General features: G+C 51.3%; 2 protein-coding genes across 4 annotated transcripts; one reads left to right on the top strand and one right to left on the bottom strand.

The window, feature by feature from the left end:
• Positions 1–568: 568 nt before the first annotated feature.
• Positions 569–6,565, bottom strand: ZNF319 (zinc finger protein 319). Of its 3 annotated transcripts, none has more exons than XM_030796231.1 (2): positions 6,299–6,565; positions 569–4,417 (listed from the first exon to the last, which is right to left on the bottom strand). In XM_030796231.1, exon 2 carries the CDS (start codon positions 4,158–4,160, stop codon positions 2,412–2,414), a length of 1,749 nt encoding a protein of 582 aa, XP_030652091.1. In that variant the 5' UTR covers positions 4,161–4,417; positions 6,299–6,565; the 3' UTR covers positions 569–2,411. The 3 variants fall into 3 exon arrangements, with proteins under 3 accessions (XP_030652091.1, XP_030652099.1, XP_003263156.1); XM_030796239.1 differs by lacking the exon at positions 6,299–6,565 and adding an exon at positions 5,993–6,109; XM_003263108.2 differs by lacking the exon at positions 6,299–6,565 and adding an exon at positions 5,389–5,947.
• A 711-nt stretch (positions 6,566–7,276) lies between these two features.
• On the top strand, positions 7,277–27,573 carry USB1 (U6 snRNA biogenesis phosphodiesterase 1). Its single transcript, XM_012505037.2, has 7 exons — positions 7,277–7,480; positions 8,364–8,530; positions 16,090–16,273; positions 20,346–20,399; positions 23,418–23,523; positions 25,060–25,143; positions 26,229–27,573. Exons 1-7 carry the CDS (start codon positions 7,383–7,385, stop codon positions 26,331–26,333), a joined length of 798 nt encoding a protein of 265 aa, XP_012360491.2. The 5' UTR covers positions 7,277–7,382; the 3' UTR covers positions 26,334–27,573.
• Positions 27,574–27,846: the final 273 nt, after the last annotated feature.

Genomic DNA, 27,846 nt, shown 5'->3' with positions numbered 1-27,846 from the left:
TGCAGAAGGGTCACTGTGAGACAGGGTGGGTGGTCGTGGGGTGACAGCAAGTCCCCCCCCTCCTCTGGGGCAGGGCCGGGCTGGCTGCATCTGCTGCTTTGCAGGCAGGTCTTGGTTTTCCATCGGGGCTGAGCAAGCTCTCATGCTCACCAGGCCCAGTGCCTGGCTTCCAGGCTTCCATGAGCTGCTGCTTCTCACAGGTCAGCTCCCACTTTGGGGGCTGTGGTTAAAGCCAAAGGAAGTGAGGAGGCCTCAGGCTCATTCCTGAAAGTCCCAGGTGTCCTGGAGTTGGTACTGTCAGCATCCTCAAGCATCCCCACCAGGGACTCTCTACAGGGCTCTATTTAATTCTCACAACAACCAAGCAAGGCAAGGTGAACCTCCTCACTTTACAGATGAGGTAACTGAGTCCCAAAGAGGTTCCCAAGGCCACACAGCCAGAACGTTCAAAGCTCAGGATTCAAACCCAGCCCTATGCCCCAGTCTCCAAGCCGCCACTCGGGCCTGTGCCCCTCTCTGCCTCTCCATGTCCATCGTTCCCCTGTGGAAGAAGGAGCAGAACAAGCAGTGCAGTGATCTGTGACGGTCAATGTCTTTACTTCTAAAGCATACATTGGACTCACTATATATTAACATCAAAAGTGGCTACCTAAAATGGAGTCATTCTTTTTAAAAATCCAAATCCTCACATTTTTATATAAGATCCAAAATGACAGGAAATTAAACTCTACAGTGTTATGAATAGTATAACAAACTGCTTTCAGAAAGCAAAATGAAAAGAATTAGCAGTTGGGACGGTTGTAGGCCTGGGTTCCGTGTCTTTTGAGGCATTGTGACAGAGAGCCAGCACCGAGGGGAAGGACCAGCCCCTCCCTGTGGCCACAGGAAGGAACTCAGTCAGACAGAGGAGGTGGGCGTGGCTGGTCAGCCTTCTTACTGTGACAGAGCAGCATGGTGGCATCTCCCTGCCCCTCGGGGCCCTTGGTGTGCCCACTATTAGTCTTCTTTCAAGACCAGGGAGGGGTGGGGCTGGAAGAGGGCAGGGGATAGAGCAGGGTTCAAAATGATTATTTTAATAATAAAGGTCCTTCTGGGCTTCCTAACGAGGGCCGTAGCCACCCAGCGATGTTGGTCAACTCCATCCGCCAGGTCCCCCGCAGGCTTCCTTAACCCACTTGCTCTTTCTGCTCCCTATGACTGGGATACCCTCCGCTTCATGAGTCTCATGGGCAGCCAGAGACCTAGGGGGACTCTAGGAGGACCCAAAGGACACTCTGGCCTTTGAAGTAGCTGGATGTTGTCCAGAACATCTTGGCTGTACCAGACCCCTGGGGTCCAGGCCAGCAGCCACATTGATGTAGGGAGGGTACTGGGGGGGGGTCCTCACCCTGGCCTGGTCTTGGCTCTGAAGCAGGACTGGGGTGAGCTGACTGGGGCTGTGCCCCAAGCCCCTTACGCTTTGGTTCACACAATTCAGGGGAGGACACTTGTTTGCATCTGCTGGGGAGATCCTAGGCCTGGTCCTGCTTCCTCCCAGCCTCAAGTGGGCTAACGATCCCTGCCTTTCACACTAGCAGTTCTGTCTGCTGAGAGCACAGCACATTCCCCACCACACCTAGGAACCGCACTACAAAGGTGGGAGGGGCGCTTCCAAAACCGGAGGATTTGCCCTTAGCACAGACAGGCTGCTTTTCCTCCTGTTCCCAGGGATGGCACTGTCCCTTGGCTGAGGGTGTCACACGAACTTCTCAGCTTCTCCCTTCCCCCTGGGCCAACTGGTCTCCAGGCAGACCCAGCCCCAAGACCCACCCTGCACATCTCCCCTGCCAGAAACCTGGGGACACATCGCCCCTGGCTAGAGCAGACAGAGAGGGCTGTGACTCACCCGCTGCCCTCCCAGTCCCCAGGACTACATCTTAAAGCTGGCCTTCTCCCGCACACGGCAACTGATACCTTACACCTAGCCCACCTCCGGGGCCCCAGCCCCACCGTGAGCCTCCACTTTCCTAACCTATGTGGCTGCTAGGTTGAAAGATATGGGAAGGCTGGGCTGGCATCACACCCTCCTTAGCACAGGGAGAAGCCACTTGACTTCCAGCCTGGTTCCAGTGCCCCGGAAATAAGGGGGGCTGATGGCTCTCAAGAAAGTGAATCTTGTGATGGGAAAGAGGTTTGTGGAATCAGGATGGGCCACAGCAATCTGGCTGCCCGCACTGCCCGCTGGTGCCAGGAGTACGAGCACCACACCCTCTCCCTGCTTCATACCCCTGTGTCCTCACTCCCGAGGTCTCAGAACACCGAGCTGGGTGGGGCCCTCGGTGCAAGGCAGCTGTGAGGAGCTAGGCTGCGCGAGGCCTGCTAGGCCCACGGCGCCGACTCAGGTCAGGCTAGTAGGGGCCACAGCCGCGGAGTCAGGGCAGGCAGGCGGCCACCTGGTAGGCGCCCTCCGCTGCCGCGGCGGCGGCACTATGCTGCGCACTGTGCTCCTGCAACAAGGCCACGTCTAGGAAGCGCTCCCCGCACCATACGCACTTGAACTGCTGCTCGCGGGCGTGCACGCCCTGGTGCTTGTTGAGATGCTCCCGCTGCTTGAAGGCCTTGTCGCAGTTGGGGCACTTGTAGGGCTTCTCGCCCGTGTGTACCCGCCGGTGCCGCTGCAGGTCTGACGCGTACTTGAAGCGTTTCTCGCAGTCTGGGCACTTGAGTGGCTTCTCGCGGGCCGGATCGCAGCGGTGCTGCACGAACTCGGAAGAAGAGAAGAAGCGGCGTTCGCACAGCGTGCAGCGCAGGGGCTTCTCTGCCGCCGCACAGTGGGCCAGCTGGTGCTTCTGCAGGGCCGACGCGCGCTTGTAGGCCTTGTTGCACACAGGGCACTTGAAGGGCCGCTCGGCCGCGCCGGGCAGGCACTTGTGCCGCAGCAGCTCGGCAGATTGGTCAAAGCCCTTCTGGCACACGGGGCACTTGAAGAGAGTCTCGAGGGTGTGCACGTGCTGGTGGTAGAGCAGGTGGCTGGGCTGCCCAAAGCCCTTCTCACACAGGCCGCATTTGAAGGGCTCCTCGGTCTTGTGCGTGCGCCGGTGGCGCATCAGTGCATACTGCTGCTTGAAGCCCATGGGGCACAGGTCGCACTTGAAGGGCCGCTCGGCGCTGTGTGTGCGCTCATGCTGCCGCAGGTCCGAGGGCCGCTTGAAGGCCTTCTGGCACTCGCCGCAGCGGAAGGGCCGCTCCCCACTTGGCGTGCACGGGTGCTGCAGCAGCTCCGACGACTCCTTGAAATGCAACTCGCACACGTTGCAGCGGAACAGGTGGTGCTCGCCTGAGTGCGCGTACATGTGGCGCACCAGGTGAGAGCGGTGCTTGAAGGTCTTCTCACAGACTGCGCACTTGTAGGGCCGCTCGGAGCTGTGCGTGCGCTTGTGGTGCACCAGGTGCGACGACTGGCTGAAGCTTTTGTCACACAGCGTGCACTTGTAGGGCTTCTCACCGGTGTGGATCCGCTCATGCCGAGAGAGTTCCGACAGGTGCTTGAAGGGCTTTTGGCAGATGGGGCAGCTGTAGGGCTTGTCGGCCTGTTCAGCAGGGGTGACAGTGGAAGGCGGGGGTGCTGCGGGAAGCGACGGGGCGGCAGTGGTGGCCGGCTCCGCTGCCTCGGCTGGCTTGTAGGTCTTTTCACAGATGGAACACTTCACCAGGCCACTGTGGGAGCTGTGGTGCTGTGCCAGTGAGGTGAGCAGTGAGAAGCCCATCTTGCAGACCCCACATACGAAGGGCTTCTGCTCAGCCTGCACGCACTGGTGCTCCAGCAGGTCAGTGGCCTGGTGGAAGATCTTGAGACACTGTGTGCACTGGAATGAGCGGTCATGGCCCGCCAGACACTGGTGCTCATGCGGACTGGACAGGTGCGCCAGGTCGTGACCACACACGCCACATTTGGGGCCTGACTCTCCTGCTGCCTGCAGGGGTGCGTGTTGTTGGGGCTGCAGACCCGGGTCTGGCTGCAAGAGGATGCCATAGACGGCACAGCCCAGGGGGTTCTCCGCCGTGCCCGGTGGCAGCGTGTGCTCTGCCAGGGCTGGCGGTGGCTCTGCATGGTGCTGAGGCTGCGGTGGCTGTGGCTGCTGCGGCTGCGTCTGTGGCGGCTGTTGCCAGCTTTCCGACATGCTTGGGAAGATGAAACAGGGTTTGGAGAGTAATGGCTTCAGTTTCCCGCTTCAAGTGACCCAATCCAGAGAGAGAGGCTGCCCGATCACAGAGATGGACAAGGACCTCAGACAAGGCACAGAAGAGGGGCTGGTCAGACAGCCCGAGTCAGTAACCAAGCGGACAGACTACAAGGCTCTGCCTACAGGACATGGGGGCTCTTCAAGGGAGGGTCTCAGCAGTGCTGGGGAGGCTCTGCCTTCCCCAGTGATCCGTTCTGTAGAGAAGAGAGAAAGTATGAGCTCGAGGAAGGAACAAGCAGCAGTTTCCTGGGCCCTCTCCCTGTCCTGCCTGCACTCACCACACCATCACAAACCACACATCGGGGAAGGCAGAGGTGCTCAGGGCTGCAGGACTCCTCCCTTCTTAGGCAATCAGAGAGGTCTGCAGCCAGCTCAGCTCCTCCAGGCAGAGGAAATGGCAGCGGCCTCCACCCCCACCCACCTCAGTGCCCCGCCCCTGGGCCAGGACATCCCAGCCTCCACAAGTCCCCTCCAGCTTCCTGCCAACCCTTTAGCTGGGACTCACAGGTGAGAGTCCGGGGTTATCTGCCTACAATACAGAATCCTCCTTAAGGCCCGCGGCTCCTCTCTTGTCGCTACCCTGAGTCTCAATACGGGCCACCACCACTTAGAGCTAAGGAGGCCAGACCTCCCAGGTCTGAGAGCCCAGTGGCAAATGGCCTCTGACAGTCAATATTTAGGACAACTATGTGGAACCAAGGACCATTTCAAAAACTCTCACCTATGAGGGACTGACCACATCCCCTCAACTATCCCTGACCACAGGCCCATTCTCTCTCCGCGTAACAGGATGGGTGGCCCTACAGGAACCAGAGCCCATAGGTGATGGGGGCTAGATGAGAGGGCCACAGAACCACCCATGCTTGATGTCCACACAGCAGAACTTCCTCACTCTGGTTCTCTCCCAGAACTCACACACACACACACACACACACACACACACACACAGTCCTAAATCCTCTGAATCTCATAGTGTCAAGGCCTGCAGGAAAATGTAAGAAACTGCACTGGTCTGCTTTGGCAATGCAGGATGCAGCATGCTAACCACAGAGCATTTCTCATCACCTCTCTCGAGAAAACTCCATTCCCTTACTCCAAGCCTATAAAGTTCTGGGTAATTGTTGGAAAGTAAAGCCCACCCAGCCCAGGCAAATCTCTAACTCACCACTTTGTGGCAGCATAAGGTAATGCCAGCGAGAGGGAGGAACTTTCAGAGTCAGATGCAACCCACTTCCAGGTTCCCAGCTCATCTGCCTCTTACATTTAAAAGTTTGTAAGTTTTCTCCTGAGCAGAGGAAGAAGGAAGGAGAAGCCTTCACAGGCCAGCCTGGCCTCTAACTGCTCTGCCAAAGAAATGTAAGAGTCAGGCTAAAAGCTGTCATCCTCAGCATCTTCCGGAAGGGAGGTAGGAGAGGAGTGGCTGCTCTGGGTGGAGGCAGCAGGTTGCTTGAGCAAGCAGGTACCACTCTAAGCCTTCCCGGGACAGAGAGGGGGAAGGTGGACTTCTCTGAGCGCCTGTAGGTCCGCTGTGCCAACCCACTGTTTTGTTTGCTTTTTCTGGCATGAATGGCTGTCAGACAGTGTCCCCTGGCTTGGCCTGCAGCACCCTCTGCCCACCCCGGCCCTCCTGCAGCAAGGTGCAACCAGGAAGCCTCTGTGATCACTCCGCAAAGGGGAGAGAGGAGGCAAGGAGAGGCGGGGGAGGCCCCCCACCTGCGCCCCACCCCGGCTCTTCCTCCTCCCTGAGAAACCGAATGAAAGCCGATCACCTCCCGCCGGTCCTGCCTGCAGGCCCAGCTGGGCTGCGTCCTGTCAGCCCTCGTCCGGGATAGCCCGGCCGCTGCGACCCGAGGGCGAGCCCCGAGGGCGGTCGGGCTGGAGAAAAGCCCCAGGGCTACAGGCCGGGCCCAGGAAGCGGCTGCGCCTCGAGGCCCGGCCTGGGCCGCCCAGAACCTCAAGAGGCCGCCAGGTCGCGGCGGAGGGGCGCGGGGGGGAGCGGCCGGGCCGGCAGAGGAAGGGGTGCGGCGGGCGCGGGGGTGGCTCCCAGATGTGGCCCCGGGCGCCCCGCCGCTCACCTGCTCCAGGCCGCCTGCAGGGCAGGCGCGAGGCGAGCGGCGACCAGCTGCTCTCTCGGCCGCCCCTTTATTCCGGCTCCATCCGCGGCGGCGCGGCCTACGCGCGCTGCCAATCCCCGGCCTCGCGTAGCGGCGGCGGCCGGACCGGGGGCGGGGGACGGGCTAGCGGCGGCCGGAACGGAGGAAGCGACGCGCGCTGCCGGAGTAGCGGGGCCGGGGCGAGGAGCGCCGGGAGGGCGGGCGGACGGACCGATGGCCTTGCGGAGACGGGCGGACGGGCGGGCGGCGCGGGGGCCAGGGAGGCGGGGCCGGGGGAGGAGCGGCATCCCGGGCGGCGGCGGCGAATGCGGGAGGAGCGGATGGCGCGGAGCGAGGCCGCCCCCTGCCGGGGACCTCGCGGCCGGGCCAGGTCGGGCAAGCCGGGTGCTCTGGGCGGTTTTCGAGTCGCCAGGCCTGGGAGCCTCGACTAACCGAGGAAGGGCGCTCTGCTTCCGGCCACCCCGCTCGGGCTTAGGGGAGGGGGCTCCGGGTGACTGCCCTCGGCCCGGCTCTGCGCAGGAGAGGAAGGGCCTCCTAGAGGCTCTGGTCTGCCACAATTGACCCGCCCCTAACTGCTCAGCTTGGCTTTTAGGGGCTCGGACTTTGGGCTGGTTAGAGGAGGGGGCTCCAGGACCTCTGATCCTGGCTGGGCTCGGGGCAGGCAGGGGTCTCCGCTGGGTCTAGTGCGCTGACCCAGGACTGTCGTGTCTGGGATGACTGGTCCCGGGTGGCTGCAGACAGAGCAGCGGGCAGAAAGGTGAGGGCCCTGAGCGATATGTGAAATGGGTACACGAAGGCTGGGGGGGTCCCGGGGGTTGCCGGGAGGCTGCAAGTGGCCAGAGCCGCGTGCGCAGCCGGCAGGCAGCGTGGAGTCGGTGGGCTGAATCTTCACCACTGTCCTGCCGGGTTCCGCCCCTCCCGGCCCCGCCCCGAGGCGGTGCCAGCCCAGGTCCCGCCCCTGGGAGGGCGCTTCCGGCACAGCGGAACTCCGGGTGCCGGTTGAGGTTGATGGTGGACCTGCTCTGGTGGTCTTGGATGAGGCCCCATGAGCGCGGCGCCCCTGGTGGGCTACAGCAGCAGCGGCTCCGAGGATGAGTCCGAGGACGGGATGCGGACCAGGCCGGGGGATGGGAGCCACCGTCGGTGAGGACTGAGGAAGTCTCTCCGGAGGGCGCGCGCATTCACCCTAGACCCAGACGGGACCCGAATGTCTGGGGGTGGAGTGGGGAGGGAGGGTGCAGGGCGGCTCCGGGAAGGAAAAGGGGACGCAGGGAGAAAGGAGGATCCAGAAGATACCCCCAGACAAAGCCCCAGAGTGGCCCCACATGGCTAGGGCCAAGTTGGGAGGCCAGACCTGGGTTCGGGTCCAGCATCGCGCTGGCCCACTCTATCGCCTGGCACACATCCCTGTACCATCCTAGGTCCGTTTCCTGATTTGAACACAATTGCGATAGTAATACTTGCTAAAGCGTAGGGAGAGCCTTTTCATTCATCCAGTAAATATTCACTGAGCATCCACTCCCTGCCAGGCTGGGGTCTGGGAATTCAGCGGTGAACAAAACCATCGGTCTTACTTCCTGGGGCTTAGATTCTTAAATGCTAGGCCTTATCTTTCCTGAGTGCTTTACAAGCAGTAGCTCAGTTGATCTAACAATTGCTCTATCAGATAGACATATACTTTCAAATGAGGCATTTGAGGCCCAGAAAGGGGACATGACTTGCCCAAGATCACAGAGCTAGAAAGTGCTACTCCAGCTGCAGCCTGTCCAGCTTGGGAATGTGACCCCTGAACCACATTGCTGCATGCCCCGTTGTTTCCCATGGGGACCTCGTGCCCCAGAGTTGGCGACCCCAGTGAGACAATACTGGAGAAACAATTTTGCTATCTAGAAGCTGCTTCCAGCACCAGGCTGGAAACACACACTCAGAGCCACCATATATAAGGGGTTACAACTTTTGTGGTATGTACAAAGGTAGAGAATGCTAAGAGGATAAATGAGCTCATTTTTCTTTTTTTCTTTTGCAGTGGCTGGAGCCCCCTTCCCAGGCAGAGATTTCCAGTACCTGACAGTGTGCTGAACATGTTCCCGGGCACCGAGGAGGGGCCTGAAGATGACAGCACAAAACACGGGGGACGGGTGCGCACCTTCCCCCACGAGCGGGGCAACTGGGCCACCCACGTCTATGTACCATGTGAGTGATGTGTGAAAGACAAGTGGCCAAGACCCATAGACCCATAGGTGCCTCATGAAGGGCAGAATCTGGCCCCAACTAGAAGGAAGAAACCAGAAACCTCTAACACTGGTGGTGGGAAAGTCATTGACTTAGCAGAGAAAGAGCAGGTTTCAAGAACTGGGGATTTTTCTGTCATCTTGGTTTTGAATTCATTGCCTAAAATATGTATGACCTCTGGGTATAATATTCTCCCTGTTCATGAGGAGGTGACCAAAGGAGAATCTGGAGCAGGGTGTCAAGGTCATGCCAGGCACTTTATTTCTGAGAGGGCCCTGGGTACGCTGGGTGTGCAAGGTTCACATCCCACCCTAGCTCTGATCAGCAGGTGGCAGGCAAGAAATGCCCAGGCTTCAGAGTCAGACCTCACTCCGCTGCCCACTACTCTGGGTGCCCTTTATAATATACTAGACTTCTCAGAGCTTCAGTTTCTTCACATCTAAAATGGGGATAGCACTGGCTAGGCCAGGTGGCTCACACCTATAATCCCAGCACTTTGGGAGGCGGAGGCAGGCAGATCACTTGAGCCCAGGCATTTGAGACCAGCCTGGGCAACATGGCGAAACCCTGTTTCTACCAAAAATACAAAAAAATTAGCCAGGCATGATGGCACACACCTATGGTCCCCACTACTTGAGAGGCTGAGGTAGGAGGATTGCCTGATCCTGGGAGGTAGAGATTGTGGTGTGCCAAGATCACTCCACTGCACTTCAGCCTGGGTGACAGAGTGAGACTCCATCTCAAATAAAATAAAATAAAAATAAATAAATAGATAAAATGGGGAGAGTAGTAGTACCAGTCTTCTAGGACTTTCATGAAGATTAAATCAGGTAATCTATGTTAAGTTCTTAGCAAAGTACACAGAGTAAGTTTAGGTCTTGAAACCTCCATTTCCCCATCTGCACAAGGAGGATGAGATGATTCTCTATGCTGCCTATCCACCAGGGGATTTGGGCAAATTGAATAGAATACTGGGTGTGAGAAGACTCTGGTGTTTTTTTGTTTGGTTTTTTTTTTTTTTGAGACAGAATTTCGCTCTTGTTGCCCAGCTAGAGTGCAATGGCGTGATCTCAGCTCACTGCAACCTCCACCTCCCGGGTTCAAGCGATTCTCCTGCCTGAACCTCCCGAATAGCTGGGATTACAGGTGCCCGCCAGCACGCCTGGCTTATTTTTGTATTTTTAGTAGAGACAGTGTTTAACCATGTTGGCCAGGCTGATCTCGAACTGCTGACCTCAGGTGAACCACCCGCCTTGGCCTCCCAAAGTGCTGGGATGACAGGTGTGAGCCACAGAGCCCAGCTGGAAGGTAATTATTTATTCAGGCTGGGTGCAGTGGCTTACGCCTGTCATCCCAGCACTTTGGGAGGCCAACGCGGGCAGATTGCCTGAGTTTGAGACCAGCCTGGGTGACATGGTGAAACCCTGGCTTTACTAAAAAAATACAAAAAAGTTAGCCGTGCATGGTGGCGGGTGCCTGTAATCCCAGCTACTTGGGAGACTGAGGCAGGAGAATCGCTTGAACCTAGGAGGCAGACGTTACAGTGAACCGAGATTGCATCACTGTACTCCATCCTAGGCAAAAGAGCGAGACTCTGTCTCAAAATATATATATATATATATATATTTATTTAATTTGTTTAATAGATTTAGGCCTATTTAGATTATTTTTTTGTGAGTTTTAGCAGATTGGATCTTTCAAGGAATTGTTCCAGTTCATCTAGGTTATCAAATTTGTGGACACAAAGTTATTCATGGTATTCTTTGATTATCCTTTTATTATCCATGGGATCTGTAATGATGTCCCATCTTTCATTCCTGATTTTAGTTATTTGTGTGCCCTCTCTATTTTTCTTAGTTAGCCTGGCTAGAAGCTTGTTGATTTACTGATCTTTTCAAACAACCAGCTTTTGGTTTTATTGATTTTCTTTATTGATTTCTTCAATTTTATTGATTTCTGCTCTAATTTTAATTATTTCTTTACTTCTGCTTACTTTGGATTAAATTTGCTGTTCTTTTTCTACTTTCCTAAGATGAAACTCAGATGATTGACTTTAGATCTTTTTTTTTTTTTTTTTTGTGAGGGAGCCTCGATCCGTCGCCCAGGCTGGAGTACAGTGGCACAATCTCAGCTCACTGCAACCTCCACCTCCCAGGTTCAAGCGGTTCTCCTGTCTCAGCCTCCCAAGTAGCTAGGACTATAGGCACGCACCACCATGCCCAGCTAATTTTTGTATTTTTAGTAGAGACGGGGTGTCACCATATTGGTCAGGCTGGTCTCAAGCTCCTGACCTCCAGTGATCCACCTGCCTCAGCCTCCCAAAGTGCTAGAATTACAGGCATGAGCCACCATACCCAGCCTAGGTCTTCTTTTCTAATATATGCATTTGATGCTATAAATATTCTTCTAAGCACCTTTTGCTGCATTCCACAAGTTTTGATAAGTTATGTTTTCATTTTTATTTTGTTCAAAATATTTATAAAGTTTTCTGGAGATTTCTTCTTTGATCCGTGTGTTATTTAGAAGTGTGTTGTTTAATCTCCAAGTATTTGGGGATTTTCCAGCTACATTTCTGTTGTAGACTTTTAGTCTAATTTCATTATGGCCTGAGATCTGACATTGTATGGTTTCTAGTCTTTTATATTTAAGGGGTTCTGATGCTTACTATTTTTCTTCAGATTGTATTTTTGCCCTCTAGTATGTCTTGTAATTTTTCCTCGATAGCTGGACATGAAGTACTATGTAAAAGGAACTGTGGTAAACAGGCCTGTATGAATGTGGTGGTGAGGTGGTGGGGGACAAGAATCCTTCTGTAGTCCTGTGATTGGGTGTCAATCTTTTGGTGAGCCGGTTCCTCTGGACTGCGAACTTCCCACAAGCTTCTCAGAATTCTCCCCCTCCTAGGTGGGACAGGATGGCCAGAAGGTGCTGCAGTTTGGTATTTCACTTCCTCCAGGTCAGTTAAGAGTCTGGTAAAACACTTTCAGGTTAGGCTGTAATTCAGTAAGTTTCTCCTGGGGGCAGACCTTGTTAAGAAAAACTGGAGGCCAGGCGCGGTGGCTTACGCCTGTAATCCCAGCACTTTGGGAGGCCGAGGCGGGCGGATCACGAGGTCAGGAGATCGAGACCACGGTGAAACCCCGTCTCTACTAAAAATACAAAAAATTAGCCGGGCGCGGTGGCGGGCGCCTGTAGTCCCAGCTACTCGGGAGGCTGAGGCAGGAGAATGGCGTGAACCCGGGAGGCGGAGCTTACAGTAAGCTGAGATCGCGCCACTGCACTCCAGCCTGGTCGACAGAGCCAGACTCCGTCTCAAAAACAAGAAAAAAGAAAAACTGGATGCTCCCGGCTGGGTACGGTAGCTCACCCTTGTAATCCCAGCACTTTGGGACGCTGAGGCAGGCAGATAATTTGAGGTCAGGAGTTGGAGACCAGCCTGACCAACATGGTGAAACCCTGGCTCTACTAAAAATAAAGAAAAATTAGCCGGGCATGGTGGCGCATGCCTGTAGTCCCAGCTCCTCGAGAGGCTGAGGCGGGAGAATCGCTTGAACCCGGGAGGCAGAGGTTGCAGTGAGCAGCATGAGCAGAGATGGTGCCACTGCACTCCAGGCTGGGCGACAGAGTGAGACTCTGTCTCAAAGAAAAATAAAGGAAGGGAGGGAGAAAAACAGGATGCTCCTATGTGTTTCCAAATGGCTGCTTTCCCCCTTCCCCAGCCAGAAGCACAGGGTATTTTTCTCCAGTATTCACTGTGATAACCTGGTAGACCTCTAGGAGGTAAACCTCACAAAAATGCGGGGCCCCCCACCGACAGAGTTCCCCTGGAGTTTTTAACTCAGATTTGTTTTGTACACACTGAGTCTCAGGCAGTTTGTCAATTACAGTTCAGGTTTCCCTACCTTGCCGCTGGTTCCTGCAGAGCTTTCAGCTCGTTGTAGGTTTCTGCTCTGGTAATTTGTGAGTCTCTGTATTTGCCTGTTGGTATCTCTGATTTTAGGGGCAGCAGTTTGCCCTGTGACCTCACGTCTCTTATAGAGCTAAGAATAGTTGTTGCTTTTTCAGTTTGTTCAGAGTTTTGCTTGTTGTTAGGATGAGGTGGCGACTTCTAAGCATCTTACATGCTGGATTGGAAACCGGAAGACCCCTGCGTATTGCTTATTGACTTCAATTTTCTGCTGTGAGCATGTGTTACTTCTATAACCAGAAACACCTACTTTTTAAAGAAAAAATTACAAAACTTTAAATTTTTTTATTTTTAATTTTTTGGGTACATTGTAGGTGTATATATGTATGGAGTACATGAGCTATTTTGATACAGGCATGCAATGTGTAATTATCCCATCAGGGTAAATGGGGTACCATCACCTCAAGGATTCATCATTTCTTTGTGTTATGAACATCCCAGTTGTACTCCCTTCTTCTAAAAGGTACAGAAAATGATTGCTGAGTGTAGTCACCTGTCGTGCTATCAAATACTAGATATTATTTATTGTACTTAACTATATATTTTTGTACCCATCAACCATCCTCATTCTTCACCCTACCTGCCCCACCCCCATTACCCTTCCCAGCCTCTGGTAACCATCCTTCTACTATCTCCATGAGTTCAATTGTTTTAATTTTTAGCTTCCACAAATGAGTGAGAACATGGAAAGTTTGTCTTTCTATGCCTGTCTTATTTCACATAACATCATGTCCTCCAGTTCCCATCCATATTATTGCAGATTACAGGATCTCATTCTTTTTTGTGGCTGAACAGTACTCCATTGTGTATATGTGCCACATTTTCTTTATCCATTGTCTGTTGATGGACATTTAGATTAATTCCAAATCCTGGCTATTGTGAATAGTGCTGCAATAAACACGGGAGTACAGATATCTCTTTGAGATACGGATTTCCTCTTTTGGGTGCAAACCCAGCAGTGGGATTTCTGGGCCATATGGTATTTCTATTTTGTTTTTTGAAGAACCTCCATACTGTTCTTTATAATGGCTGTACTAATTTACATTCCCACCAACAGTGTTTCTCTACATCCTCACCAGTATTTGTTATTGCCTGTCTTGGATAAAAGCCATTTTAACTGGGGTGAGATGATAGCTCGTTATAGTTTTAATTTGCATGTCTCTGATGATCAATGATGTTAAACACTTTTTCATATGCCTGTTCGCCATTTGTATGTCTTCTTTTGAGAAATATCTATTCAGATATTTTGCCCATTTAAAAATTGGATTATTAGTTTTTTTCCTATGGAGTTGTTTGAGCTCCTTATGTATTCTGGTTATTAATCTCTTATCAGATGGATAGTTTGCAAATACTTTCTCCTATGGGTTGTCTCTTCACTTTGTTGATTGTTTCCTTTGCTGTGCAATGGCTTTGTAACTTGACATGATCCCGTTTGTCCATTTTTGCTTTGGTTGCCTGTGCTTTTGGGGAATTACTCAAGAAATCTTTGCCCAGACCAATGTCCTGGAGAGTTTCCCCAATGTGTAGTAGTTTCATAGTTTGAGATCTTAGATTTAAGTCTTTAATCCACTTTTATTTGATTTTTGTATATGGCGAAAGATAGGGGCCTAGTTTCATTCTTCTGCATGTGGATATCCAGTTTTCCCAGCACCTTTTATTGAAGAAACTATCTTTTCCCAGTGTATATTCTTGGCACCTTTGTTGAAAATGAGTTCAGAGTAGATGTATGGATTTATTTCTGAGTTCTCTATTCTGTTCTGTTGGTCTGTGTGTCTGTTTTTAGGCCAGTACCATGCTGTTTTGGTTACTATAGCTCTGTAGTATAATTTGAGGTAATGTGATTCCTCCAGTTTTGTTCTTTTTGTTCAGGATGGCTTTGACTATTCTGGGTCTTTTGTGGTTTCATATAAATTTTAGGATTTTTTTTCTATTTCTGTGAAGAATGTCATTGGTATTTTGATAGAGATTGTATTGAATATGTAGATTGCTTTAGATAGCATGGACATTTTAACATTATTGATTATTCCAATCCATGAACATGGAGTATCATTCCATTTTTTTGTATCCTCTTCAATTTCTTGTGTCAGTATTTTATAGTTTTCATTGTAGAGATCTTTCACTTCTTGTTAAGTTTATTCCTAGGTATTTTATTTTATTTGTAGCTATTGTAATTGGGATTGGTTTCTTGATTTCTTTTTCAGATTGTTCATTGTTGGCATGTAGAAATGCTACTGATTTTTGTAGGCTGATTTTGTATCCTGCAACTTTACTAAATTTATCAGTTCTAATAGTTTTTTGGTGGAGTCTTTAGGCTTTTCCAAATATAAGATCAGGCCGGGCGCAGTAGCTCACGCCTGTAATCCCAGCACTTTGGGAGGCCAAGGTGGGCAGATCACTTGAGGTTAGGAGTTCAAGACCAGCCTGTCCAACATGGTAAAACCCCATCTCTACTAAAAATAGAAAAATTAGCCAGATGTGGTGGCACACACTTGTAGTCCCAGCTACTCATGAGGCTGAGGCAGGAAAATTGCTTGAACCTGGGAGGCAGAGGTTGCAGTGAGCTGAGATCGAGCCACTGCACTCCAGCCTGGGCAACAGAGTAAGACTGTCTCAAAAAAAGAACAACAACAACAACAAAAAGACGAGTAGATCATATCATCCTCAAGCAAGGATAATTTCACTTCTTCCTTTCCAATTTGAATGCCTTTTGTTTCTTTCACTTGTCTGATTGCTCTAGCTGGGACTTCCCAGAAATACCTATTAAAATACTATTAGAAGTGGCTCACGCCTGTGATCCCAGCACTTTGGGAGGCCGAGGCAGGTGGATCACCTGAGGTCTGAAGTTCGAGTCCAGCCTGGCCAACGTGGTGAAACCCTGTATCTACTGAAAATATAAAAACTAGCTGGCTGTGGTGGTGGGTGCCTATAATCCTAGCTACTCAGGAGACTGAGGCAGGAGAATTGCTTGAACCCAGGAGACAGAGGTTGCAGTGAGCCGTCATGGTGCTGCTGCACTCCAACCTCTGGCAGAGTGAGACTCCATCTAAAAAAATAAATAAATAAGGCCGGGCACAGTGGCTCATGCCTGTAATCCCAGCACTTTGGGAGGCCGAGGCGGGCGGATCACGAGGTCAGGAGACGGAGACCATCCTGGCTAACACGGTGAAACCCCGTCTCTACTAAAAATACAAAAAAAAAAAAATTATTCGGGCGTGGTGGCGGGCGCCTATAGTCCCAGCTACTCGGGAGGCTGAGGCAGGAGAATGGCGTGAACCCTGGAGGCGGAGCTTGCAGTGAGCTGAGATCGCACCACTGCACTCCAGCCTGGGCGACAGAGCGAGACTCCTTCTCTAAACAAACAAACAAACAAACAAATAAATAAATAAAATGAAAATAAAATTCTATTAGAAGACATAGACATAGGCTGCTGTCCAAGTAATTTTCTCCCCAAACCCAGAGTAATAAGGACCTCCCTCTGCCTTCTGGGCTTCTTCATTCAGCCGTGGCACCTTGGCTGAGAGAACGGCCTGCCCTCTTTACCCTTCCCCTCCAGATGAAGCCAAGGAGGAGTTCCTGGATCTGCTTGATGTGTTGCTGCCCCATGCCCAGACATATGTCCCCCGGCTGGTAAGGATGGAGGCATTCCACCTCAGCCTGTCCCAGAGCGTGGTTCTGCGCCATCACTGGATCCTCCCCTTCGTGCAGGCTCTGAAAGCTCGTATGACCTCCTTCCAGAGGTGAGTGCTTCCCTCTGCCTCTGCTCCCTCCCCTCCACGGCTTCTCCTCTCCTGAGCTACTGTGGGCATTACCCCAGCAGGCAGGCCAGACCTAAAGATAGAATATGGCCCCTCTCTTGGGGCTGCCTGCTCTACTTCTTGTCCTCCGTGACCTTGGGTATACCATGGAAGCTCTTGACACCCCTGATGCCTTATCTGCTCTGTAGGAAAAGCCAACTGTTTTTCTGTAAGCTCTCGCTCAGTATTTCCAGCACTTCTGTGACTAGATGTGTAGAGATTTTCCACACCAACAAATTACCTAACTCTCCAGACACCCACTGGGTGTCCTATAATCGAACTCAATTCTGACACTAATAACCCAGGGTTAGTGCAGACTTCATAGGTTAAGAGCTCAGTCCCACAAGACTGCGCTCCATGTCAGACACCGTCTGCAGTGTTAAACTCTCAGGTTACCCATAACATCTGTCTGATTTCACTACAAATCAGAGGTTCTATGGACCCCCTCCTCAGGTTTGATCGTTTGCTAGAATGGCTCACAGAATTCAGGCAAACAGTCTGCTTACTAGGTCGCCAGTTTATTACAAAGGATATATTAAAGGATACACATGAACAGCCAGATGAAGAGATAGGTAGGGTGAGGTCTGGAAGGGTCCCGAGCATGGGAGCATCTGACCCTGTGGAGCTGGGGGTGAGCCACCCTCCCAGCACATGGGTGTGTTCTTATTCACCAAGGGAAGCTCCTCAAACCCTGTAGTTCCAAATTTTTACAGAGGCTTCATCATGTAGGCATGATGGATTATTAACTCAGTCCCTAGCTTCCCTCCCATCCCACAAGGGTAGGGGGTGGAGCTGAAAGTTCCCAGCTTCTAATCATGCCTTGCTCTTTCTGTGATCAGCCCCCATCCAGGACCCCACCAAGAGTTGCCTCATTGGAACCAAAGATGCCCCTGTCACCCAGGAAATTCCAAAGGATTTAGGAGCTCTGTGTCAGGAGCCAGGGTCACAGACCAGATAATAGAACAAAAGATGCTCCTAGCACCCCCACTGCTTAGGAAATGACACAGGTTTTAGGATCTCTGTGTCAGGAACTGGAGGCTGAGTCCAACATATATGTTATCATTTCACAATGATAGGTCAAACAGGTCATGGTAATGGTGGGAGCTACCTCACTGGGGGCCTATGGGGGTGAAAGGAGATTATGGGTGCCCTCAGCACACCACTTGGGTGAAGGGTTAGTACCAGACCCCACTTCTGGTTTTGTCTGCCAGCCTGGGGCTTTTTTTCCCCCTTACCTATTGCATTATTTCATAACTCTTTTCCTACCAGAAATGCATCTCCTGCTAGACTGGTCCAGATCAAAACCCTGCTCTTTCACTGAGGCTCTCCCGATTGGCATCTCCTGCAGAATCACTCCGTCCAGAGATCAGTTGGTCCTGTGGTTTCACAGGTGACCCCTCTGTCCAGAGATCAGTCGGTCCTGTGGTTGTTTCACAGGTGACCCCTCCGTCTAGAGATCAGTCGGTCCTGTGGTTCTTTATCCCTGGTGGTCATTTCACTCACCCTCATATGCAGTCATTCCTGTGTCCATCTTCCTTCCTGGAGCCCACATTCCTCCAGGCCAGGACGGTGGCTTCTCTCTGAATTACCCCGCAGCTTTTTTCCAAGTGCTCTGCTCACAGTAGACATCAAATAGATGCTTGGTGAGTCATGGAGCGGGAATGAGGGAGCCCAGAGAATATCTTTCTGGATCCTCTACTGTTGATACTAGAAGGAGCCTAAGAAGCTGCCCGGCTGGTGGTTTTCTGACCCTGCCTTTATCAGCAGAGCTTTTTTTCAAATGAGGTGTTGCACAAAAGCCTGACGTGTGGCTGTGTAAAACAGAAATAAACAGTCTTCTAGCCAAAGCCCCATTCCCACAGTTCAGAGGGCCATAGGCCCAGGAATTCCATAGGATATCACTGCCCAACTGGGAAACTGCTCAGTTAGCTGAACCCATTCTGAGGGCCAGAGGAGGACAGGATTTGTCCCAATGCAGTCACTCGGCCAGGGAATCAGGACTGAAACTCATCTCTCAACCTAGTCCAGCCCTCCCCCTCTTTGTATTGTCATTATCAAATTGATTGATTGTATATTATCAGGACTCTCTTAACCACAGGTGCCAGAAGCCCAACCCAAAGTGGCTTAAACCAAAGAGAAATTTATAGGCCAGTATAACTAAAAGATTGAGAGGTAGCACTGGCTCATGCATGAGTGGACTGGGGTGACAAGATATCAGATGGCACCTGACTGCCACCACCACAGGCAGACTGTTCACCATCTCAGCTCTGTCCCCTTCCTTTGTCACAATGATGAAGCCACCGCATCTCCCGGCTAATGGTGTACCAGCCTGGAAAGACAGCCTCCCTCTCTGATTGGCTTCAGCACAAGTCACAGCCATGACTGCCTGGTCTGACCCGGCTCCTGTGTGCTTTCTTTGGGAGTAAAGAGTTAACAGGCCCTTCCACACAGAGTGCCTCCCTTATCCTGCGGAAACTCTGCCCCTGGATGAAGGAGGAGAGTGGCTATGTTAGTGCTGATGACTGGCACACTGCACTTGCGCTAGGAAGACGGCATGAACTGCACCCCTCCAGGGAAGCCACGGCCTGGGCACCCCTGCATAGAGTGGTTCGTTAACTGGGCATGAGTCCCTTGCTGGGACTTAGGAAAACTCTGCCTAAAGTCCATTGCAAGAAATACTGATCCCTGTGGGATGTATATGTGGCTGGTTCCCTTGCTCACTGAGAGACTAGAAAACAGCACCTGGACCCCTGGGCTGGTTCCCTCTGAGGAAAGGATCTGTGTCATGAGTGAAGCCCGGGCAGGTGTGGTCTCTTCAACTTTGATCATCTGGTTGAGCCTAAGGTGACCAAGAGTGGGCGGTGCACCCCTGATTCTGTTGCTGTGACTGAAGAAATGCTAAGCTCTGTTTGGCCAGGCCTGGGCCCTAGGTGGAGAGCCATCCTGCAACACGAAGTTACCAGGAGAAGGAGTTTTGGTTGGGCACAGACATCCAATGTCCACTCCAGGATATTTGGGAGACACCTTGAGAACTCTTCCTAAAAGCTTCACTTAACCGAGCTCCTGGTGGTTCTGTGATCCCTTACATTTTCTCCAGAGGCAGAGAGTTGGCTGACTGACTTTTGCCCTTGGGCAGATTGTGAGGCTCTACCCAGCATGCTGGTATATTATGTTCCCTCAGATGGGAGTGAGACCCTTGGCCTGGGGGCTGTAAAATGATCTGTTTCTGTGACGAGACTTTCCACGGTGAGATTGCTAGTGTCTCAGAGAACAAAGGACAGAACCAGTCCAAGTCAAAGCACTTACCTAGCTGAGCCTGACTCTTCCTGTGTTATTGATCTGAGGGGTGGGTGGGTGGGGGCATCTGTCTCGATTTCACACCAACAGACCTATTCCCCTCACTAAAGGGTCATAGGTGACAACAAGGACTCTGGAAACAGGCAGACTGACTGTTCAAATCCTGGCTCACTAAATTCAGCTTCACCATGCCCCCGTTTCTTTGTCTGTAAAATGGGCATAATTGTAGGCTGCTCACAGAGTTGTATGAGAATTCGAGAAATGGAGCGTGCAAAGGCTTGAGCTCAGCCCTGACACACGAAGAAATGTTCTCGTGATTGCTTAGATGAAATCGGAGTCGTCTATTTTTTAAAAAACTGCAAGAAATGAATCAGCTGTTAAGTAGTCCATTATCACCTACTTGATCAATAAGGCTTTCTCAGTTCCCATCAGTAAAGTTGAGATAGTCTCAAATTGTTTATCGAAATGAACTGCTATTAACAAAGTAAAATTTTTACTAGCATCTGGACGATGTTGTGCGTTACTCGGGCTGGGTGATTTCAAGGTCTTGTCCAGCTCTAATGTTTTAGGGTTCAGTATACCACCTGCATAATGGGGTGATAATATTAAGTGCAAAATGAGTTAACTATATTTTCAAAGTGCTGTTTTTTTAACATAAGCTATTTTTTCTGCTTTTTTTCTTACGATTTTTCCTGAAATATGGTCTTCTAAATTTCAGATTCTTCTTTACTGCCAACCAGGTAAAGATTTACACCAATCAAGAGAAAACCAGGTGGGTCCTCCCAACCCCCAATCACCATTAGAGGAAGATTCTTTGGTGCAAAAATTGAGTGCTTTATTTCTGGACTTGTTTGTCCCGTTTTTTGTTTGCTTTTAACCAACTCTATGACTATAAAGGCAGCTATCCCCAAACCTGAACCTTTCTTTAAGAAAAATAACTGGGAGATCCCAGGCACAGTAGCACATGCCTGTAATTCCAGCACTTTGGGAGGCTGAAGCAGGTGGATAGCTTGAGCTCAGGCGTTCCAGACCAGCTGGGCAACATGGCCAAACCCTGTCTCTATGAAAAATACAAAAATTAGCTGAGCATGGTAGTGTGTGCCTGTAGTTCCAGCTACTTGGGAGGCTGAGATGGGAGGATTGCTTGAGCCTTGGAGGTCGAGGCTACAGTGAGTCAAGATTGCACCACTGCACTCCAGCCTGGGCAACAGAGTGAGATCCTGTCTCAAAAAAATAAAAAGGCCAGGTGCGGTGGCTCACGTTTGTAATCCCAGCACTTTGAGAGGCCAAGGCGGGCAGATCACCTGAGGTCAGGAGTTCGAGACCAGCCTGCCTGACATGGCAAAACGCCATCTCTACTAAAAACACAAAAAATTAGCTGGGTGTGGTGGCAGGCACCTGTAATCCCAGCTACTCGAGAGGCTGAGGCAGGAGAATCGCTTGAACCCTAGAGGAGGAGGTTGCAGTGAGCCAAGATCACGCCACCGCACTCTATCCTGGGCAACAAGAGTGAAACTCTGTCTCAAAAATAAATAAATAAATAAATAAATAAATAAATAAATAAATAAATAAAAAATGACTGGAGGAGCATGTGGCGGGTTTTGTACAGAGATTGAGAGAAGCATCTTGGTTTAGTGAAAACCTGTGAAAGTCAGAAAACCTGTTTCTGCCCAGCTCCATCCCAGTTGTGGTGTTTGGTCCGTGTCTTCATCTCTGTGACCTTTCGTTTTCACACTGGCACACGCCTCCCACCATCCATTGTTAGGCAGTTGTAAGGCTCAAATGAGCCCCAAGGCCTTTGAAAAGTTAAAAGTATTAAAGTGTTAGATGAACATAAGAAGAAATGATTATCCTGCCTTCAAACCGAGCCTCCCTGTCTGATGCACTCACTGGTCCACCTTCTCTGAGCACTTCTGAAAGGGGCCTCATTTATTCGTTCATTTATTCCATGCTGCACAAGTTTGTTAAGCACCCACTTGTGCCAGGCATTTGCTGTATGCTAAGGATTCATCAGTGAAGAGGTAGACACAGCCCCTGCTCTTTTCAATCTCATATTCGGAGGGGAGACAGACAATAAACAAGTAATGAGAGTGTTTGTTAATAACTGTGGTGTGATATGATGTTCAGGAGTGGGTAGTCCAGGAGGGTACCAGGGAAGTGGCCAGGGAGATGGCATTTGATGGTGACCTGAGAATGAGAAGCCAGCCTTGGGAGGAGCTGTTGCAAGAGCTTCAAGCAGAGGACATAGCAAACTAAGTGACTCCGAGGCAGGGAAGATTTCAGCATGTTTGAGGAGGCCAGTGAGGCAGATCCCAGAAAGCATGTGGGAGAATGATAGGAGATGAGATGGGCAGGGTTAGCCCATCCAGGGGCTGCAAGGTCAAGTAAGGAGTTTGAATTTTCAGTACAATGGAAGCCATTGGAGGGATTTGAGCAGAGGAGAGGCATGATCTGATCTATATCTGGGGATGTCAGTCTGGCTAGATGGTGTGTCTGTGGCCATGGAGTCTGGGGGCAAGATAGAAGGGAGCAAGAGTGGATGCAGGGAAACCAGAGAGGAGTCAGGTGTCATTGTCCAGGTGAGGGACCATTGGTGGCCTAATCTTAGGGTGGCCATGGAAGACCAAGAGGTGGACACATTGGAGATACACTAGAGGCAGAAGCAACCAAATTACCAATGGGTTGGATTTATGTGAAGCAAGGGGAAGATGAACATTGATTCCTGGGTTTGAGGCTGGAACAACTGGCCCCGTTTTCTGTGATAAGAGACACTGGTGGGATGAAAAGCAAAAGTTCTGCTTTGTACCTGTTTGTTTGTACCTGTTAGGTTTTGCTGTCTATTGGACCCCTAGGTGGAAATGTCACATATACAACTGGGTGTTCAGGAGAGGGACCAGCTGGAGATAGAAATGTGGGCAGTGTTGGCCTGTGTGGGAAGCAGGGCTGGGTGAGATCAGCCTCCTGGAGAGTACAGATGGAGAAGATCCAGTGATCTTCACCACGGGGAGGCTGGAGAGCAGAGAGGGTGGCAGAGGACCCTGAACCGGGAGACGGGAGGCAGGATTAAATCAGGACTGCGTGGCAGGTGATGTCTTGGGAGCCAAGAGAGAAAAGAGTTTCAAAGAGGGAAGAGTCCACTGTGTGAGATACTGCTGGGCGGGTACAAGGCGGACAGCGAAGTGTCCCTTGGATTTGGTAACATGGAGGTTGTTGGCAACTTTGACAAGAGCACTTCCAGCAAAGTGGGTTGAAGATGGGAGGTGAGAAAGAGAGTGATGGTGGATCAAATCATCTTTTTGAGAAGTTTCACTGAGAATGGGATGGGGACTGGCTGCAACCATGGGTTCAGGGGAGAGTTTTTAAAGATGAGAGAGAGCATGCCTGAGTGGTTGTGGGAGGCGTGGCAGATGCCAGGGAGCAAAGTCCTTGAGAAGAGGCCTCCTTGAGGACAGGAGTCATTTGCAATTGGAACGATGATGGAGAATGGGGGTGCAGAAGCTTCTGGGTTCGTGACTTGGCAGTGTTGGGTGAAGGCGTTCCTGGAAGGGTTATTAGATCCAGGGGAGGGAGGAGAGCTGTGTGGGTGAGAACTGGGAAAGGAAGATTTACAGACAGAGAATCTGAGGACTGAGAGAGTTGGCTCATGGAGCAGGAAAGCGAGTGTACCAGGGAGACGGTGAGACCCACGGCCCAGGCCTCTTGGCCTTCTGCCTGGCTCCTCCTCGGCTGCACAGATGGCTGGTGTTCTCAGAGGCTGCATCTCATGCCTGCGTTGTCTTCCTCTCCCCAGGACCTTTATTGGGCTTGAGGTCACTTCAGGGCATGCCCAGTTCCTGGACCTGGTTTCAGAGGTGGATAGAGTCATGGAGGAATTCGACCTCACCACTTTCTACCAGGTAACGAATGGGGCTGCTGCTTCTCCATTGAGCCATTTCTAATGAGAATAAAACTGTCTTTAAAGAAGCCCTCGTAAGAGGCAAACCGAAGACCCTTCAGAACCTCCCGTGTCGGTGCTCCGAATGCCAGCCTTCTGAGGATGCACACCTCGGGAGGTGAGGGCTTTGAGGTGTAGTCAGATGCAGCCCACCCAAAGTCCAACATTTCTTAGAAAACTTGCTTTATATCCTAAATACGCCCGAGATTTATACCCTCTGCTCCATAATGTTCCCATGTTGTTTTCACATTTTTTAAGTAGATGTCCCTAATAATTTTAGGTCAGATTGACCCTCAGAGAAGAGTTGTAGCCTTCACACACCTTCCTGCACCTTGCCCAGGCCCTCCAAGGGCACTTGGACTCTAAGTCGACTATCAGGGCTTTGAAGGGCCATTCATTTTATTTGATATATGTTTTTAAACCGTGCTGAGGGAGATAAGTATGAATTTGAATGGAGACAATTATTGTTGCTTCAAAACTTGAGACTTTGGGGATTTTGTTCATGTCATCTGAAAAGTATGGTGTATACTGGAATGTCCTAGATCCGAATAGAGGGTAGATTTTCTTTCATGTCACAGATGTAATGACCCTCTATGATACTTCAAGGAAAGCCTCTGTGAATACGACTGTCTTAGCTCAGGCTGTCATAACAAAATACCATAGACTGGGTGGCCTAAATAACAGAAATTTATTTTTGCACAGTTCTGGAGGCTAGAAGTCCAAGATCAAGGTGACAGCGTGGTTGATGACTTTTTTTTTTTTTTTTTTTTTGAGACAGAGTCTCACTCTGTCGCCCATGCTGGAGTGCAGTGGCACAATCTCAGCTCCCTGCAACCTCTGCCTCCCATGTTCAAGCAATTCTGCCTCAGTCTCCCAAGTAGCTGGGACTACATGTGTGCAACACCACACCCAGCTAATTTTTGTATTTTTAGTAGAGACAGGGCTTCACCATGTTGGCCAGGCTGGTCTCAAACTCCTGACCTCAGGTGATCTACCTGCCTTGGCCTCTCAAAGTGCTAGGATTACAGGTGTGAGCCACTGCACCCGGCCAAGCGTGGTCGGTTTCTGGTGAGGGTTCTTCCTGGCTTATAGATGGCCACCTTCACATGGTGGGGCAGGGGTTGGGGGCTGCAGGGAGAGAGAGCAGTGCCCAAGCTCTCTGTGATTAGAGGGCACTAATCATGAGGGTCCTGCCCTCATGACCTCATCTAACCCTGATTACCCCTCAAAGGCCCCATCTTTACATATTATCACATTGGGGGTTAGGGCTACATGAATTTGGGGGAGGGGACACGATTCAGTCCATAGCAAGGACCAGTCCTGTGCTGTTTTGTCTGTCTGTGGAGGGTGCTTGGGATCGACACTGAGGATCTTGTCTCCCACTGGGCAGGCCAGGGATCCAGCAGGGACGTCGCGACAGCTCTGTCACAGACCTGCTGTGATTGCAGGGCCTGCCAAGGGGTCCAGGTGACCACCTGCCTCTCGTTTCCCTCCCCAGGACCCTTCTTTCCACCTCAGCCTGGCCTGGTGTGTGGGTGATGCACGTCTCCAGCTGGAGGGGCAGTGCCTGCAGGAACTACAGGTGAATTTCCAGGGTGGGAGCACAGAGGGCGCTGAACTCCAGAAATGACAGGACAGATGCTGGAGAGGGGGAGGATGAGGCACCCAAACCTGAATCCCTGGGAAACAAATGACATGGCAGGAGACCCCAACACCTTCCCTTGCGACTCAAGGTGTGGCCCCTGGACCGGCAGCTTCAGTGTCACCTGAAGCTTATTAACAATACAGCTCTTTGCCCCCACCCCACCAAGACCTAAGAAATCAGAATTACATTTTAACAAGATCTCTGGGGATTTGTGTGCACATTACAGTTTGGGGAGCACTGTCCTAGAACACTGATCTGCGAGGAGGCTGCAGGCTTCCCCTGAAGTCCTAGCCACTTGCCCAGAGGTCAGAGGCTCGGGCCTGGCACTGAAAATGGGTGAAATGTACCAGGTGTAAGGAACATCCAGCCCCCAGAGTCTATCAAATTTTGATAAGTAGCTGAAAGATTCCACTTTCCCATCTGCGCCCTTGGAGGAGAACCAGCAGGTTACATGAAGTGGTAAGCGGCGGCTGATACTCCAGCCCTGGCTGGGGAGACAGTAGGGAGTGTGGCCATGTGGGAAGGTTGGCCTAGAGTTGCCAGCACTTCTGCTTCATAAGAGAAGCCAGAAACCTAGATTTTTACATGTAATCTGTCAGTTTTCAAGTGTCAGCAACTAATTTGGATGTTTAAAAAACATTTTGCAAGCCAAACCAAACATGTGCAGGCTGGATGCAGCTGTGGTCCCTCATTAAGGAGCCACCTTGCTCTTAGCCTGATGTTGCTGGAGGTGGCAAAGAGCTCTAGTTTGGGCTCCAGCAGACCTGGGTCCCAGGCCTGGTTTTATTGTTTCTGTGATCCAGGGCTCTGAGCATCTGTGTCCTCATCTGTAAAGTTGAGATGATAGGACCAACCTCAGAGATTACAGAAGTGATCAGACAAGATCACCAATGCAGAGCCTGGAGCCTGCAGCCTCAACCTTGCCCAGCCTCTCAAGTTGGGTGAGCTGGTTTTGTCTGCAGTGCCCTCCGGGTCCCAGATGCCCCTTAATGTGACTGTCCTCCCCTGGCTGCTGTTTTAAGGCAATCGTGGATGGGTTTGAAGATGCTGAGGTGCTGCTGCGCGTGCACACTGAGCAAGTCCGCTGCAAGTCTGGGAACAAGTTCTTCTCGATGCCTTTGAAGTGAGCACCAGAGGCCTTCCTCCTCCAGGGCCCTCTGCAGACCAGGCTGAGATGGAGGAACCTGCTAAAATCGATGGAGATGCTTCTAGCCTCCCAGTAGGAGGCCCCAGCCATGCCTTCAAGCTGGCAGGAGGTGTAGCCACTCATCCTCCCTGAGTGCTGATATGCTCTCTCTCTCTCTCTTCTCCTTTCTCTCTCCTCTCCTCTCTGTCTTCCTCTCCTTTCTTCCTCTCCTCTCTCTTCCTCTCCTCTCTCTTCCTTTCTTTTCTCTCTCTTCCTCTCCTTTCTTCCTCTCCTCTCTCTTCCCCTCCTGTCTCTCTTCCCCTCCTCTGTCTCTTCCTCTACTCTCTCTCTTCCTCTCCTCTCTCTCTCTTCCTTTCTTCTCTCTCCTTTCTCCCTCTCCTGTCTTGGCTGTTGTGGGTTGCAGGTTGGGTGCTGCTGTGTTGTGGTCCTTCGCAGAAACTGCCAGTAGAGGGCAGCCTGGGCATCCTAATTCTTACTCTGGTTGTTACACAAAGGAAATATTGGGGTCACTGGCAAGCCCACCCACACTGGCCAGAATCTCCACTGTAGTCCCCCTAACAAACAGCCCTTCACTCCCTCTCCCACTTCAGCAATTTGTATTTTGATGCCATTGGCCTCAGATCAGAGTGTTTTAAATCATCACGCCCTGGCTTATCCCTGGTCAAGCCAGGACATGGGGTGCTTCAGTGGGTCTGTCACCCTCTCTCCTTGAAGCATGTCGCTTTTATTTATTTACTTTTACTCTCACCCTGCTCCTGTGCCAGCAGGGGCCACTTCAAGGCCAAGGTACAGGGTGATAACTTGTGGTCCAGCATCAGTTTTCTCCACTTCTTTCTCCCACTCACCCCCAGCAAGGTGCCTGGGGAGACTTGAGCAGATGTTTCATTTTGGCCTGGCCAGTGGCTGAAAGCCAGGCCTCCAATGCACTGTGACCTCTGGCTTCCCCAGCAGCTTTCCCAGAGAGGCAGAGGGGCCTTCCACAGCCCGGGTTCTCCTGCTGCCTCCTGCCTGCTGCAGCTGCAAGCATTCTGAGGGGCAACGTGGAGGAAGGGCCAGGGATGCATGGGATTTTAATTTTTTCATCAAACCTTCCCCGTGGCAAAGGAACAGTCAGTCCTCTTCAGGTGTCTTCTGGATTTCTGGTGATGGACAGAGAAATCTTTTTATGTTACAGTTTTAAATTATGTCCAACAAATAAAAATGGCATTTTTTATTTTGGATCTTTTTTGGACTACTTGTATTTAACCCAGTGAAAAGATGACTGTCACCTTCCCCTACCCTGTCCAGCTGTGTCTCACAGTTTGGGAGGACTCTTGGAAGTCTCTGCTGTGACTTCCAAGGTGGCCTTGAGAGGCATTAATGATGCTTCGGTAAAATAGGGGTAGGGAGGGGTCACCTGGCCTGCCAGGTCTACACACAGAGTTCTCACATAGCACATCTAGCCTGGAGCTAGGTGGCAGGGGTCACTACCCTCATCCCTCACCCACATAGGC

Source organism: Nomascus leucogenys, chromosome 2, assembly GCF_006542625.1.
Source record: "Nomascus leucogenys isolate Asia chromosome 2, Asia_NLE_v1, whole genome shotgun sequence".
Lineage (NCBI taxonomy): Eukaryota > Metazoa > Chordata > Mammalia > Primates > Hylobatidae > Nomascus > Nomascus leucogenys.
Note: the sequence above shows the minus strand (reverse complement) of the source record. Positions and strands in the feature narration are given on the sequence as shown.

Coding starts and splice junctions, on each gene's coding strand:
- ZNF319 (XM_030796231.1), bottom strand. CDS start 4,160: ATGTCGGAAAGCTGGCAACAGCCGCCACAGACGCAGCCGCAGCAGCCA.
- USB1 (XM_012505037.2), top strand. CDS start 7,383: ATGAGCGCGGCGCCCCTGGTGGGCTACAGCAGCAGCGGCTCCGAGGAT. Junction 8,531..16,089: donor CACCCACGTCTATGTACCAT/GTGAGTGATGTG, acceptor CTTCCCCTCCAG/ATGAAGCCAAGGAGGAGTTC. Junction 16,274..20,345: donor CGTATGACCTCCTTCCAGAG/GTGAGTGCTTCC, acceptor TCTAAATTTCAG/ATTCTTCTTTACTGCCAACC.